General features: G+C 39.5%; 1 protein-coding gene and 1 pseudogene across 2 annotated transcripts in view; one reads left to right on the top strand and one right to left on the bottom strand.

Annotated features, from left to right (window-relative positions):
• Nucleotides 1-13,953, bottom strand: part of TMEM135 (transmembrane protein 135) — a 176,472-nt gene that overhangs the window by 42,732 nt on the left and 119,787 nt on the right. Inside the window, exon 6 of the mRNA XM_080912125.1 lies at nucleotides 8,374-8,420. Within this exon, the coding sequence (XP_080768251.1) occupies nucleotides 8,374-8,420 (47 nt within the window). The remainder of the gene's footprint in view (nucleotides 1-8,373; nucleotides 8,421-13,953) is intronic.
• Nucleotides 4,278-5,011, top strand: LOC308416968 (non-selective voltage-gated ion channel VDAC2-like; annotated as a pseudogene). Its single transcript has one exon. The product of its transcript is annotated as a non-selective voltage-gated ion channel VDAC2-like (transcript).

The following is a 13,953-nucleotide window of genomic DNA, read 5'->3' as shown; positions in this document are numbered from 1 at the left end:
GTCCCACTAGTGAGACTTCAGTCCGAGAAGCAGTAAAATAACCATGTCACTAGCGAAATGTGGCTTTGAAAGTTAGGTAGACCTAAACAGACTAGGTAGCATTACTATACAGATGGTAACTGAACACTCAGAAATGTGTGCAATTTACCAAGAGACAGTATAAGCACTGAGAAACGCTAAGGTCCAAAAACAGAGTATCAAATACACACACAGAAACACCAAAGGATGATTCAAGAAACAAGTCAATGAAGAAGAGGTAGAGGAAAGAATAGAGAAAGAAAAGTGTCAAGGCCGAACCATCTTAGGAAAACTAGGGAAAGGTTCTTAAGAGAAGGGGGCGAAATGCCATAGCCTTGTCAGAACAGTAACGCTCCATTAGAGGAAGGCTGTTTGTTTCTGATGGCATCTGAGAAATTCCGAAGTCTCAAAGGGTGGAGATCTCATTGCAGTGACAAGTCAGAACAGCAAAAGGCAAATGTGGACAAGTAATCTGAAAGACAAAAGGTAGTGTCTGGAAGGAACCAGCATATTCTCTCCACCTTGCCTCTTGCCTCTAAGCCTCCCTTTCTTTAAGCCTGCCTTTCTTTTCAACATACTCACACCTCAAACCCGTTTCTGATGCTACAACTCTGTCTCCATGTCATCTTCAGTACCGCCCTTCTGACCTCCTCTGATAATTGTGATTAGGATGAAATGACCTTTAAGAGCTTCTTAAATACCACTTGTGAATGAAGCATCTGCTGTGCTCCCTAGTGGAGACATTTGCAGTGCGAGTTGGATTTATTATAAGATCACGCCACTGTCTCACCAGACTACATGTCACATGCCATATAACTTACAGATGGTACCATTCCTTTCAGTTACCAAAGAACATGCTAAAAACATTTCCCAAGTAAAATCAATTTTGTGTGATTATTGCCATTAAAAATGTGGACAAAAATGGGGAAAACCCAAGTCACAGAAAGGAACGTAACCCAAATGAGAAACATCAGCTCTTTCAAGCTCCTACCAGACAATCCATGGAAATATGGGCCCCGAGTGCACCTGTCTCACTATGACGGGGCATTTGTCTCTCACTATTCCTTTTCCAGGGAGACACTATTGTAGACAATGAGTATGTTCTCGTCCCCTTGCCATTTAGAATAGGCTTGATGGTGGAGGAAGGGATGCTTCTAACAAGCCCAAATGGAATCTCTAGGCCAGTTGCCTCTAGCTTTGAGCAGCATATACATACAAATGCGTGTATATATATATATATATATATATATACATATGTATATGTATATATATATGTGTGTGTATGTATGTATGCATATGTGTGTGTCAGCACATATATGTATTTATGTATATGCTGACATATTCCATATACTTTAGATGATTTTAGATGATGGTTTACAACACTGGGAAGTCCTGGTTTTGTAGGTAATGGAACAATGATGAGAACAGAATTCAAATCTACGCTGTGTTTCTAGCTGTGCAGTCTTTGGTAATTACACAAGTGTCACACTATACATTCTTCTTACCTGTAAGGCGGTCAGCACCAGTTCTTCTTAAGTTGTGGTAAGTTTTATTCCAGGATATTTATAAAACAGCTAGTAGAGAGCCTTGTACACAATAAGCACTCAGTAAATACTAGCTAGATAAAGCTTTCTGTTATCAAAGTTTACACTCAACGGCCTTCTCAGAGCCACAAAGAAGGCAGTTTCACTGAGGCTCCAGGAGTCAGACTGATGCTGACACTTACGTCACAATGGGCAGAGAGGCTCTTCACCCAGAAAGGCCCCATTAGCTATGATTCCTTTTAAAGTGATAAAACTCAAACAAATACCTGTCCCTAGGTTCGCTGAATTCTATCCTCACTTAACTGCTTCAAATCCAGTTACACACCCAGAAATCAAGCTTTGGGCACCATTCTACAGTCATGGTGTCACTAACACAAGGACGGTACAGACAGGTCCTAACCAGGGTAAACCAGCACCTTAAAAGCACTGTGTACTCTGAATAAACTTGGGCACAGAATCATACTATGGACAGTGGAAGGACAAAGCCAGCTCACCAGACAGATCGGATGTGTTAGTCCCTCTCACAGAAAAGACTCGTGGGGAAGAGGAAGTGGAGAGAAGGTACTGGGGAGATGCTGAATTCAAGCAAAAGGCTCAACAGCTAGGATCAGAGAACACAGTGAGAGAACCAGCGGGACAGAGAGCTCGGCATCAGAGCTGCAGACTCCAGTATCGAAGGACAGCTAACCAAAAGGCGTATGCTTAAAAAGGGGTTCCTTTACCTAAAACAGAACTTTATTTGGGTAGCTACTTAATTCTTGACTGAACAAGAAAAACTTAGGTCTAAGTGCAACGGAAATGGAATTCCAACAGAGAAAGGTCTCACAGGAGGATGATGGCAGCCAGTGTTTTAGAGACACAGTAAAATTTCTAGTTCAACTTTCACAACAGCTGTTAGAAAAGTTCCAATTTCTTATGGGAAAGTTTCATATTTCAACTACTATTTGTTAGTACGACGACCAATTTGATACGGGACATAATCATTTAAAACTGTACTCTCCATGGTGACCCATTTGAAAGTCCTAGGCCATGGCTTTGAAAAACAGCATTCCATCATGTTTTATAAATCTGTCTGCAGCTCTAGCCAATTACTTTTCAACAAGATGAACTTTAATACAAAACAAGCAACAAAGAAAAAACAGTGTGTCTGCAAAGCTAATAAACTGAATATTTAACAAAAATTAACCTACCACTGATTTTAGAAGATTGAATTTGAATGGCATTTGACTATATTAGTGAGCTTAAAACTAGATCCACAGTGTGCAGATGAAACAACCAGAATTCTTAGATGGCACAGTTTTTTAAATGAATTATGATGTTTGTGTAAACTTGTGGAGGCCAGAGGACAAATTCTGGACATCAATTTTCTCCCTTTCCCATGTAGGGGCAGAACTGAATTCAGGATATCAGACTTCATGGCAAATTCCTTCGCCTGCTGAGCCACCTCAATGGACCCATAGCTACTATCAATAAACCCTCAGTAGACCTACGCGTATATTTTATAAAGCAATCAGTTCCTGATGGAAACTGGAAGTGATCATAAATGTATGCCAAGATTTCTTCTGAAAACATGAATAAAAGATAAGGCAAAAGTAACAAATTTAATTCAGTTCAAGAATGTTCTCATGACACGTCTGGCACACTTAAAATGACATGGTAGTCAGTGAATATTAGGTGTTACAACGCTGCACTGGCCATTTCCCTGGGATTTATGAACAAAGACAGATATTTTATCTAAACACTTGGCAAAGAAGCTTACCAACAATAATTGTAAAATCATACAATAAAAGGGGCATTTTTAACATCTGGGGAACAAATAGAATTCGGGGTGGCATTGTACTTCCAGTATAAGGATCCAAACTTCTGGGGCTGGAGAGATGGCTCAGTGGTTAAGAGCACCGACTGATCTTCCAGAGGTCCTGAGTTCAATTCCCAGCAGCCACATGGTGGCTCACAACCATCTGTAATGGGATCTGATGCCCCCTTCTGGTGTGTCTGAAGAGAGTGACAGTGTGCTCATATACAGTAAATAAATAAATCTTAAAGAAAGGACCCAAACTTCTGTGAACCAAATATCAGTTCAATTGCTTTCTGTCAGCTAAGTATTAGTATCAGCCCTTTGTGGTGTGTGACTGAGTCCCAGCTCAAGGACTGCATACATGCTTGCCACAGCAGAAGGACACAGAACAGCTGAGACCCAGACCTCCTGAGTGTCCCCAGATGGCAAAAGCCCACGCTGTATTCTCCTTCCGTCCTGTATTTTCAGAAGACTGAAATATGGTAACAATCACCATTTACTCTGAGGTGCTGGATGACAAATGAAAATGGGAGAGCCACTTTCCTGTCTCCTAGGAAGGCTGGGCAGAGAAGGTTGAGAGTTCAGAACTTAAAAGCATCGTTCACATCGACTAGTTCACCTCACAAGCAAACACCTCCCTAGTCAAGTGACTCAGCCACAAACAAAGCCTGCGAATGAGGAGATAGGGGTGGCGGGTAAAGGTGCCTCTCCACACTCAACATCCTGGACCTGATACCCAGAACCCACCTGGTGAGGAAAGAACCAACTTCTATAAGTTGTCCTGGACCTACACATGGGCACACACACACACACACACACACACACACACACACACACAATTATTTACAGTTTGTGCAGTGCAGCACAGCAGGGGTGCTCAGGACACCCGCAGATCACCTTTTCCCCCAGACTTCGCCATGGCTGAGTGTTGTGTGCCGGTATGTCCACGGCCAATGTGTATCCCTCCACCCTATGCTGACCTTGGCAAAGCTGCCAGAGATTTCAACAGAGGATTTGGATGTGAAAACTAAGTCATGCAGCGGTGTGGAATTTTCAACATCTGGCTCATGTAATACAGACACTGGTAAAGTCAGTGGGACCTTGGAGACCAAGTACAAATGGTGTGAGCATGATGTAACGTTCAAAGAGAAATGGAACACCGATTTCACTGGGGACAGACACTGCAGCTGAAGACCAGATTTGTCAAGGTTTGAGACGGACCTTTGACAGTCAAAGCTGACAAGGAGTAACTTTTCGGTCGGCTACAGAACTGGGTACTTCCAGCTACACACAAATGTAATAATGGGACAGAATTTGGAGGATCAATTTATAGGAAGTTATGTGAAGACTGTGGCACTTCAGTAAACCTTGCTTGGACACCAGGTACCAACTGCACTCGCTTTGGCATTGCAGCTAAATACCAGCTGGATCCCACCGCCTCTATTTCAGCAAGGTCAACAGCTCTAGCTAAGTGGAGTGGGCTATACTCAGACTCTGAGGCCTGGTGTGAAGCATACACTCTGCTCTGGTAGATGGAGGCCACAAACGTGGGCTTACCTTGAAACCTCTGGGAATGATTATCAGAAGATTTGGCCTTAATATGTTTACATTTCCAAGCGACCAGCAGGCTCCTCCCCACCCCAGAAGGTGATCACATCAAAGGATGGTTAGGCAAGAGCTGAGTTTTAAATCCTCAGACAGTCACCCGCTGCCTGGTTTCTAGTTGGATGGTTATCTCGTTGTCAGTGCTGCCGTCATACGGCCTTACACATTATTTAAATGTACCTAACTGTTAAATGTGCTGCCCACCAATGATAAAATAGACGTTTACGAAAACCAGGAAGAAAAAAAGAGTAGCAACACTGCATACAGAGACTCTGAATGACACAACACCTGTGTTTAATTATCATTCCTAACCTTATTTTTCAACAGGATTAAGTGCTAGATGTTTGACTGTGGTTTTTGTTGATTCTTTCAGATTTCAAATAAAAAAATTCCCATACAACTATAAAAACATCTTGATCCTAAATCCTATACAGTGATTCATGGCCTGAAATGCTCACAAATAGAGGAGTCTGACACAGGAGAACAGCTCTACGTCTGAGGCCTACCTAAGCTATACAGGGAACTCCAGGCCAACTGAGGCTACAGCCAGAACTTTTGTGCTTTCAGATGCACACACTGTTTGCCCACTAACATCTGCTGGAACATAACCAGTGTGTGGAGATGGCTTCCCGTCAGCTCTTACCCCTCACTCCTGGTAGCCTGCAGACAGCAGCAGGCCACACCCTTGGGATAGATGTGTGCTTGCTGACTAAGAGGCAAGGCATCAGGAATGCCTCCTGGGACATTTGAAGTGCACCTTTCAAAGCATCTCCAAACCACGCTTCATCCTGCTTTGTACTTGAACTTCCACTAGAATCCAGGGAAGGTAGGATCAATAAACCCAGATCCCTCCAGCAGGCAGGCAGCCGGCCAAAGACGGAACGAGACGACCACCGTCAGCCATTACTTCCCTGGCCAGACACCGAAGTGCTCCAGGCTTCTCTTTTAACAGAAGCCTGTGGAAATCAGTCACCATATACGAGATAACGCACGTGAAGTATTTTAAAATCTAAGGGACCTGTGAAGGTGAAGTGCTTCCTTTGGCATTTAGGTAAGCAGAGTTTGGAATACCAAACTCAGTGTGCTGGTTTCTTTTAAAATTCTCACATCAGAGACATGGATTTCATCAGAAAAAAATTATGAAATTACTCCTTCGAGTTCTTTCTTTAAAAAGAGAAATCACGCTGGTACATTTTATCTTTATTGAAATGGGTCTCAGTTTCCTCTTTCCAAGTTATACATCAGGATAAAACCATAAGATGATTTACTGGCACATGAAAATGTTCCTTTATCCTCTTGCCAAAAGACATTAACCATTCAAAGTAGACCCAAGGACAATATCATTTAATATTTAATTATCCAATTTCATGCAATTAGCTTTAAGATACTAACAATAAATTGAATAAATATGTCCACAAGTACCTTGTTTATATTAAAAGGCCAGAGGACTTGACAAATGCCATGTAAAATGTCCTCACTGCAGACACAAGCCAGGAGGAGAAAAGCACAGCACACTGCTTGTTTGGTTGTAGTACTTTCTAAAGGGCTGTTTTACCATTCAGCAGTGCCCTTGCTGAGTTATTCAAACAGACTTCTGCCAAGAACACTATGAATTCAGTGACAGAACTTCTTTGGGGAGAAAAATAGCCCCTTTTCCTCAGAAAATTGAAGGTGTTTATCTTGGCTCCTAAACCTTGTATTGAGACTTCTGGAAAGTATTTTGAACTGTTGTTTTTACCTCAGACATTTGTAACTGAAGCAGGAATGGTTCTGTAGCTCTGAACCCAAACACATATTTATTTTCCTTCTGCATGAAAAATACTAGGCTAATGGCAGCAGTTTTCAAAATATAATTTCCTACAACCAGGCAACAAACTGGAGATTTGTCCATGTATTCAACATGCAATATGCTTTTAAGCCACAGACATCTTATGGCTAAGAAATGCTAAGCATTAAATATACTTGCTGACTGAGCAGTCACTTGGGAAGGACTGCTTCCACTTACGAGCTGTAAGGACTTTCACACTTGGCTCCTCTGCAGGGCAGCAAAGGTAGCCTTCCTAACTTTGAAACAATCTGGAAACTGATCTCCCTGACAGGTATGGCATATCATCAGACGAGTCGGGACACTAAGTTATAAAGGCAGACTATGGTTTGTTTTCTGTAACAGTCAGAATAATATCACTGACACAGACTGAGGATCTGGGGAAACTGATGAGACCAGTTCATGGCTTCTAATTGAGCTTACCAAATTAGATTCATTAAAGCACCAGAGCCAGCAGGCTACAGAGAACAGCAGCAGGCACACACAGCAGGAATCCTAAGCAGGGTGTGTGAGTCAGTGTGGAGTAAGGGCCTGGCAAACACAAGGCTCTGGGTCTGATCAAAACAGAATCCAAAGGAAGAAAGGGAAGACAAACTGGGCGGGAGAGAGGACACATGTCGCAAACACCACAAAGCTCCAATGTTTTCTATCACTAATACCTGCTATAAAGATGCTCTGCATCGGGCTGGAGAGATGGCCCAGTGGTTAGAGCACCTACTGCTCTTCCAGAGGTCCTGAGTTCAATTCCCAGCAACCACATGGTGGCTCACAACCATGTGTAATGAAACCTGATGCCCTCTTCTGGTGTGTCTGAAGACAGAGACAGTGGACTCATATACATAAAATAGGGAAATAAATCTTAAAAAATAAGATGCTTGGCATCTTTAACAGCTCTTTAAAGATGAAGTCCTTCCTGCCACATAGCTATATTATTCTGTCTCTATCTGATACCTTCCCTGGCAACAGCAACATTATAATGCTTTGTTCTCATAAACTAGTTTTGAGAACGTAAAAGAAAAGAAATTAAAATTATCATGTTGTGCTTTATTAAATATTTGTTAGGATGTTCTAGTAATAAATCCCTACTTTATATTATTTGTATGGTTTAATTTATTTGAAACTATGTCCTCCAGAAGTCAGCCACTGCCTGTATCAACTAAGAACAAATGTTAAAGCTTCGACATTCTTTCTATGACTGACCACCAAAAAGTCAATAAAAATTATCCAAAGGAGTATCATACAAGGACTATAATGGGAAGTAATTAGTATGGCTGAAAGTAAAGATTATGAAGGAATATATTCTCCCTAATCAAGAATCATTTTCAATATTGTTCTGGTCACAGGACGGTTACAGACACGCTTTGTATTCATATTTGAGTCAAACTAACACATTCCTCCAAAACGTTTCTCCTCTTTCTACTTTCTTTACTAACAAGGTAGTAGGATTTACCTTTAAAGTCTTGGGGTTAAGTGAGCAGGAATCCATTCCCTTTACTGCAGATAAATACGTGGGGAGAGCATACTACAGTTGAAAGGAATTGGACACTATGTGATACTGAAGTAAATCGGTGAACAGAGCATACCTGAAAAAGAACATGTACATGGCCGCTGTGATGCAGAACAAAAGGACCTGCAACAAGGAGGAAACAAATTATTTGCAAAAGGTACTGACTGACATCCTCACGTTTATACGATGCAATGACATAGATGTTCCCATCACAACTGCCAACTCACCAGACTATGGACCTCCCAAAACTACTGCACTAAGGCAGGAACAGACTTGTAAGTATATGTAATTATACTATATACATCTTCACCCGGTATCTATGAAAGAGTGATCGTAAAAATAATCCAGGCAACTATCCTACAGATACATGCATAGTAAATGATCAAATCTCTTATATTAAATAGCATACTATCTGCATATGATTTACACACATCCTCTCATACTTTATACTATCTACATTATTACTTATAATAGGCTGGAAAACATATATATTCAATCTATATAGATGCTAGTCTGTATTTTTGAGGGAATAAAAAAAGGACTATATTCAGTAGAGATTACCAAATGTTACTAATATTTCAATCAGCAGGTGATTGAATTCATGGATATAAAACCCTCTAATATATAAGGCCAACTATATACACAAAGCTATAAACAAACCTATATACCCATGTGACTGATATGAACTAGATGGGTGAGAACAGGGTTCAACAATAAATACCTGTAAAACTTGCCTATAAGAACCCAGATCCTCAAACTATAGACTAGGACTATATATTATATGAAGTAACTGGCAAAATTTTGCAACAGTAAAAGTTTTCCAAATATGCAACAACCAATATTTAATTCAAAATCAAATAATATTAAATCCAAGATATTTCTGGCACTTGGCCAGGTTAATTATTAAAACCATCTTCTAATATCCTCCTACTATCATATTTCAATATCTAAGTATCAAATTATTATTTTATCATGTTAGTGTTTAACTTTGAAAATTTCTGCTTGAGTTCCTAACTTGAATTTCCTAATACTTGACCAATAAATTATGCATTAGGATTAGAATAGAATTTGCAACAGCTTCTAAAATAACTCCAAACACATTTTCTACAATTTTGTACTATGTATTTATACAAGTCATCAGAAGTGACGATTATGAAATCAAAATACTAACTGTGAAAATATTGGTTTAACAATACCTGTAAATAAATAAATAAAATAATAAAGCCAAGTCCATGTATTCTTGTACTGGCTATTACTTGCTATACATTACCCAGATCAGAAAATTTGATTTTATTCCCTATCATTCTACCGGCTTTGGGCAGCTTCTCCAACTTTACAAAAGAAAATACCCAGTTGGTCAGTCATTCAGGCAGTCAGTCCGTCTGTCTATTTGTCTCTCTGTCTCTCTGTGTCTGTCTGTCTCTCTCTGTCTCTTTCTATCTCTGTGTGTTAAATGATGACTATTTAAACAACTATTATGACAATTTAGTATATTATCCTAATATATTAAAACTACTCAGAGTTGGGAATTGTTGGCACATTCATTAATCCCAGCACTCTAGAAGCAGAGGCAGGAGAATCTCTGTGAGTTCAAGGCTAGCCTGGTCTACAAAGTGAATTCCAGGACATGAGGGGCTACACAGAAAAATCCTGTCTTAAACAAACAAACAAAAACAACAAAAACTACTCATGGTTTACTATCTGAAAAAATATATTTACAAATAATTCACTTGAAACTTTGGAATTAAACAGACCTTGACTTGATATTACTTTTGTGGAATGTTAGATACATCCTAGGATTTTCTAATGCTAATCTGTAATAAAGGATAGTATGTCACTTAGATTAACAGAATCAATGGAAAGATGATTGTAAAAGAGCCAGGCATTCGGCAGACTGTTAATACTGATCCTCACAAAAGTGACCTCTCTATAAAATCCAAGACCAGATATATATAAAATCAGATATCTTATTTTTAAACAATTAGAAACATTTAAATCTTCAACAGCTGAAGGTTGCTCTTTTGCATGGTGAAGAATCTAGACACAACAAACTGTAAAAGCTTGTTTATTCTATGGTTATTTATTGAATACCTAAGATGCTCCAGACTCTTAATTACAATGTACAAGCATCACACGAAGGCAACTGCGCCCGTGAAATAAGCCTTAAGTCGTATAAGAAAAGGGGATAGAAAATGTCAGGCAGTGGCATGGGTTATAGAGGAAAATAAGGAAGAATAAAGAGACGTCAACAATAAAGACAAGTATTTTTACAAAGGGGTCAGGGTAGCAGTGTACTGTCAGCAGACGCAAACCCTGTGACTTCCTCTCAGAAGCCCTGTTCTTAAAGGTCTATTATCTCTCAAAAGCCAAGAGGCTAGTCACTATATATGCAACCCCTGAATCTCTAAGAACATTTAAGCTCCAAACCATAACAGACATATTTTAAGTGTTTTTCCATCTACTGTGGTGAATTAAATCATTGTTAAGTTCAATAAAGTATTTTTTCCAAAAAAAAAAAAAAAAAAAAAAGTGCATCTTTGTGTGGATGATGAAAAATATCCTATGCTACAAATAATAGAAGCTTGGACTTGAAGAGAACTTCAGAATAAACACACACACACACACACACACACTTAAAGATGGATGGTGGAATAGCTGTTACACTGCATCTGGTCAGTATTTAACCAAACGCTAGTTCTCAGATTCTACAGGGTGCTTACTCCATGGTGGCATAATAAAGGCAAGGTATGTTCATTACACCCAAGGAGGTGTCTACAGTGTTCTCACTACCTGGTGACTGAAGTCTCTTTTATCTTGTTAGTGTTCCCAGATTTTTCACTCTTTGTGCTCATTACACAAAAAGTGTTCTGCTCATAGGCAACACCTGTGTGTTTCTCTCCTTGTGAGTTTTTTGCACATGGGCTCTCTGTGTGTACTGCATAGACTTGGCTAGTCTGGAACTCATTCTAGACCAGGATGATTTTGACTTTAGAGATCTGCCTGCCTTTTTATCCAACATGCAAAGTGCTAGGAATAAAGACACTTTTTCTGGTAAGGATCTATCTCTTAATTAGACTATCTGGGCTGTTTATATATTTGATGTACCTACTGTTATATTTACATTAAAAGTATCTTTGACTTCAATAATGTCTCTTCTATTTTCTTGTTTACCTTTATTCCAATTAACTGAATTAATGGTGCTACTTCCTCTCATTGGTTGCCCATTTTGGCATTTTCTGTAGGATCTTTGAATTTCTAATCCACATCCCCATCACTCTGTACCACTTAATCTATGGAAACTTCACTGGTCACACTCCAGTCCCTTTCTTCCCAGCTGTGTCATGTCACTACAGTCACCAAAGCCCAGGTGTGTATCAAAGTTAACACCGCATCTTAATTGCTTTTCCTTCAAACTGTGTCTGAAATGTTTCCACTACTGGAAAACTATTCTTGCTTGGTATAGAACTCTGGCTTGATGGGTCACCTTCTCTCACTGCTGTTGGCAGTGTGGACTGTAATGTGCTTTCTAGTGATCCTTTACCCTCAAGAACTTGTTTAGACTGGGGCTCCATTAAGTATCTTAAATATGTAAGTTTTTCAGTCTCAATAACACTGAAACCTTTCACACATTATTTGAACAAATGGGTTTTTTTTTTTTTCCTGTTCTGCTGTCTTCTCCATTAGAAAATCTAATTACATAATAGTCGGTTATCTGAAATTCACCCAGAATTCATGGATGCAATCTTTATTCTGGGAAAAAAAAAAAAAATCTCTTTTTCTCTATGAATCATTTTGGACTGTTTCTCAAATTGTTTTACATTGACAGTCATTTGGATTTTTCTTCTACAATGTATAATTTACAATTATCACAACAATAAATTTTCATCTCTAGAAATGTGACTTCGGTTTTTTTCTATTTCCATGTCTCTAACTTTTTTAAAACTATAGGTATAACAACACTTCCAATGTCCTCGTCTGCTAATCGGTTCTCTGCTCTGCTTGCGTGGACTGGGTTATCTACTGTGAGTCAGAGGTCCTGTTTCTCACCTCTCAGTACTAGACGCCTGGCTTCTGAGCTTTATTTTGAGGCTTCTGGGAATTTCTGAATTCCCACCAATCTTAAGCTTTGTTCTGGTACATAAAGAAATGTCTGGGGAACAACTTTATCTTTTCAGAACTTTTTAGAAACTACTTTAGGACGGACTGCACCGTGAGGGCTGTGGAGCTAGTTCTCCCATTCCTGAGTGCACGTGTTTACCCAGTGCCACATCAGTCTAACATTGCCTACAACAGGAAGTAAAACCCTTCTCCCAACTGCCTGAATGCCCTGCGTGCAGTTCAGAAGAACTTAATCTTTTAGGTTGCACCTTCTGAGGCGTGAGCGTTTCCTCATGTAATGTCCTAACCCATAATGAGTGCTTTCTACCCCAGCCTTCTGTTCTGTGAACACTGTCCAGTTTATTTCCTCACGAAGTCCTCATCTAGTGACTCCTCCTTGACCCTTGACTGAGAACCATCTCAACACATTAAGCTAGGGCAACAATACACCGCAGTCCGTTTGTTTCTTGTGTCATGGTACCAGTGCCCTTGATGCCCAACACTGGTTTATGTATCAGCGATTCTTTCAGCTGTTCTGTTGTTTCGCTTAGTAAGTGCAGCCACTGCTAATGTATTTTGGTCAGAAATAGCAGAGCATGGTCACTGAAGTAAAATGAATGACGAAAACATTAAATTTATCTTCTCATTCACATTAGTGCTGTACCTGAAGCAATCAACAGCTGTATAGAAGAACAGTCACCATCCCAAATAGACAGGCATAAGCCCCTTCATCATGACACAAGGCCAACTGAACATCTCTGGACAGCTAGTTGCATATTCATTGCCTAGTGTGACAAAGTTAAAGCAGTGCACATATTGTAACTCTGAATATAAAGTATGAATTGACACACTTTTAACTTTATACTTTGTAACTTCCTTCAAATTAACAAATAATCATCACTTAATTTGTTCAGTTATCAACATTATAATGCCAGTTGTATAAACTACATGGATGAAATGCTAATAATATAATAAATATATAGAAAGCCTAACCATAGTCACTAGTAGATTATAAACAGTCAGTAAATACTTGCCAGGCTGGAAGATGGCATAGTGGTTACGAGTGTTCAGTGCTCTTAGGTTGTAGTCTCTGCGTTCTGTTCCTAGTACTCATACAAACTTACAACTGTCTGTAACTCTAGTTTCAGGGGGAACACCTTTTCTTCCATTACCCACCCCAACTCCCCTTCTCCAATTAACAATATGGCACGATCAATTTTAAATACTACATAGTGATCTGAATGATTTGTCAGTGTCCTACCCTCCCCCAAAGAGGTTGTAAATAAAACTGTAAAAGAAAGAAAAAAATCACCATTGATGGCTCTGAAACTCTCACTAGCTCTTGTATTAGTAGTGAAAACAAAATAACAGAAAACAACATAATACAAGTATGAATTCACAATTATTCAGCATCATTTCCTAATTCCAAAATTATTAAAGGAGATGGAAAGACAGGAAAGACCTTTATCTACCACTGCGTATGGCAGCTGCGTATGGTCGTGATCTTCAGTATGGTGTAAGCCTTCCTACCAATGAATCTGTCTATCTGACCTAAAAC

The sequence above is a fragment of the Micromys minutus genome (assembly GCF_963924665.1).
Source record: "Micromys minutus genome assembly, chromosome: 2".
Taxonomy (NCBI): domain Eukaryota; kingdom Metazoa; phylum Chordata; class Mammalia; order Rodentia; family Muridae; genus Micromys; species Micromys minutus.
This window is presented reverse-complemented; position numbering and strand designations above follow the sequence as displayed.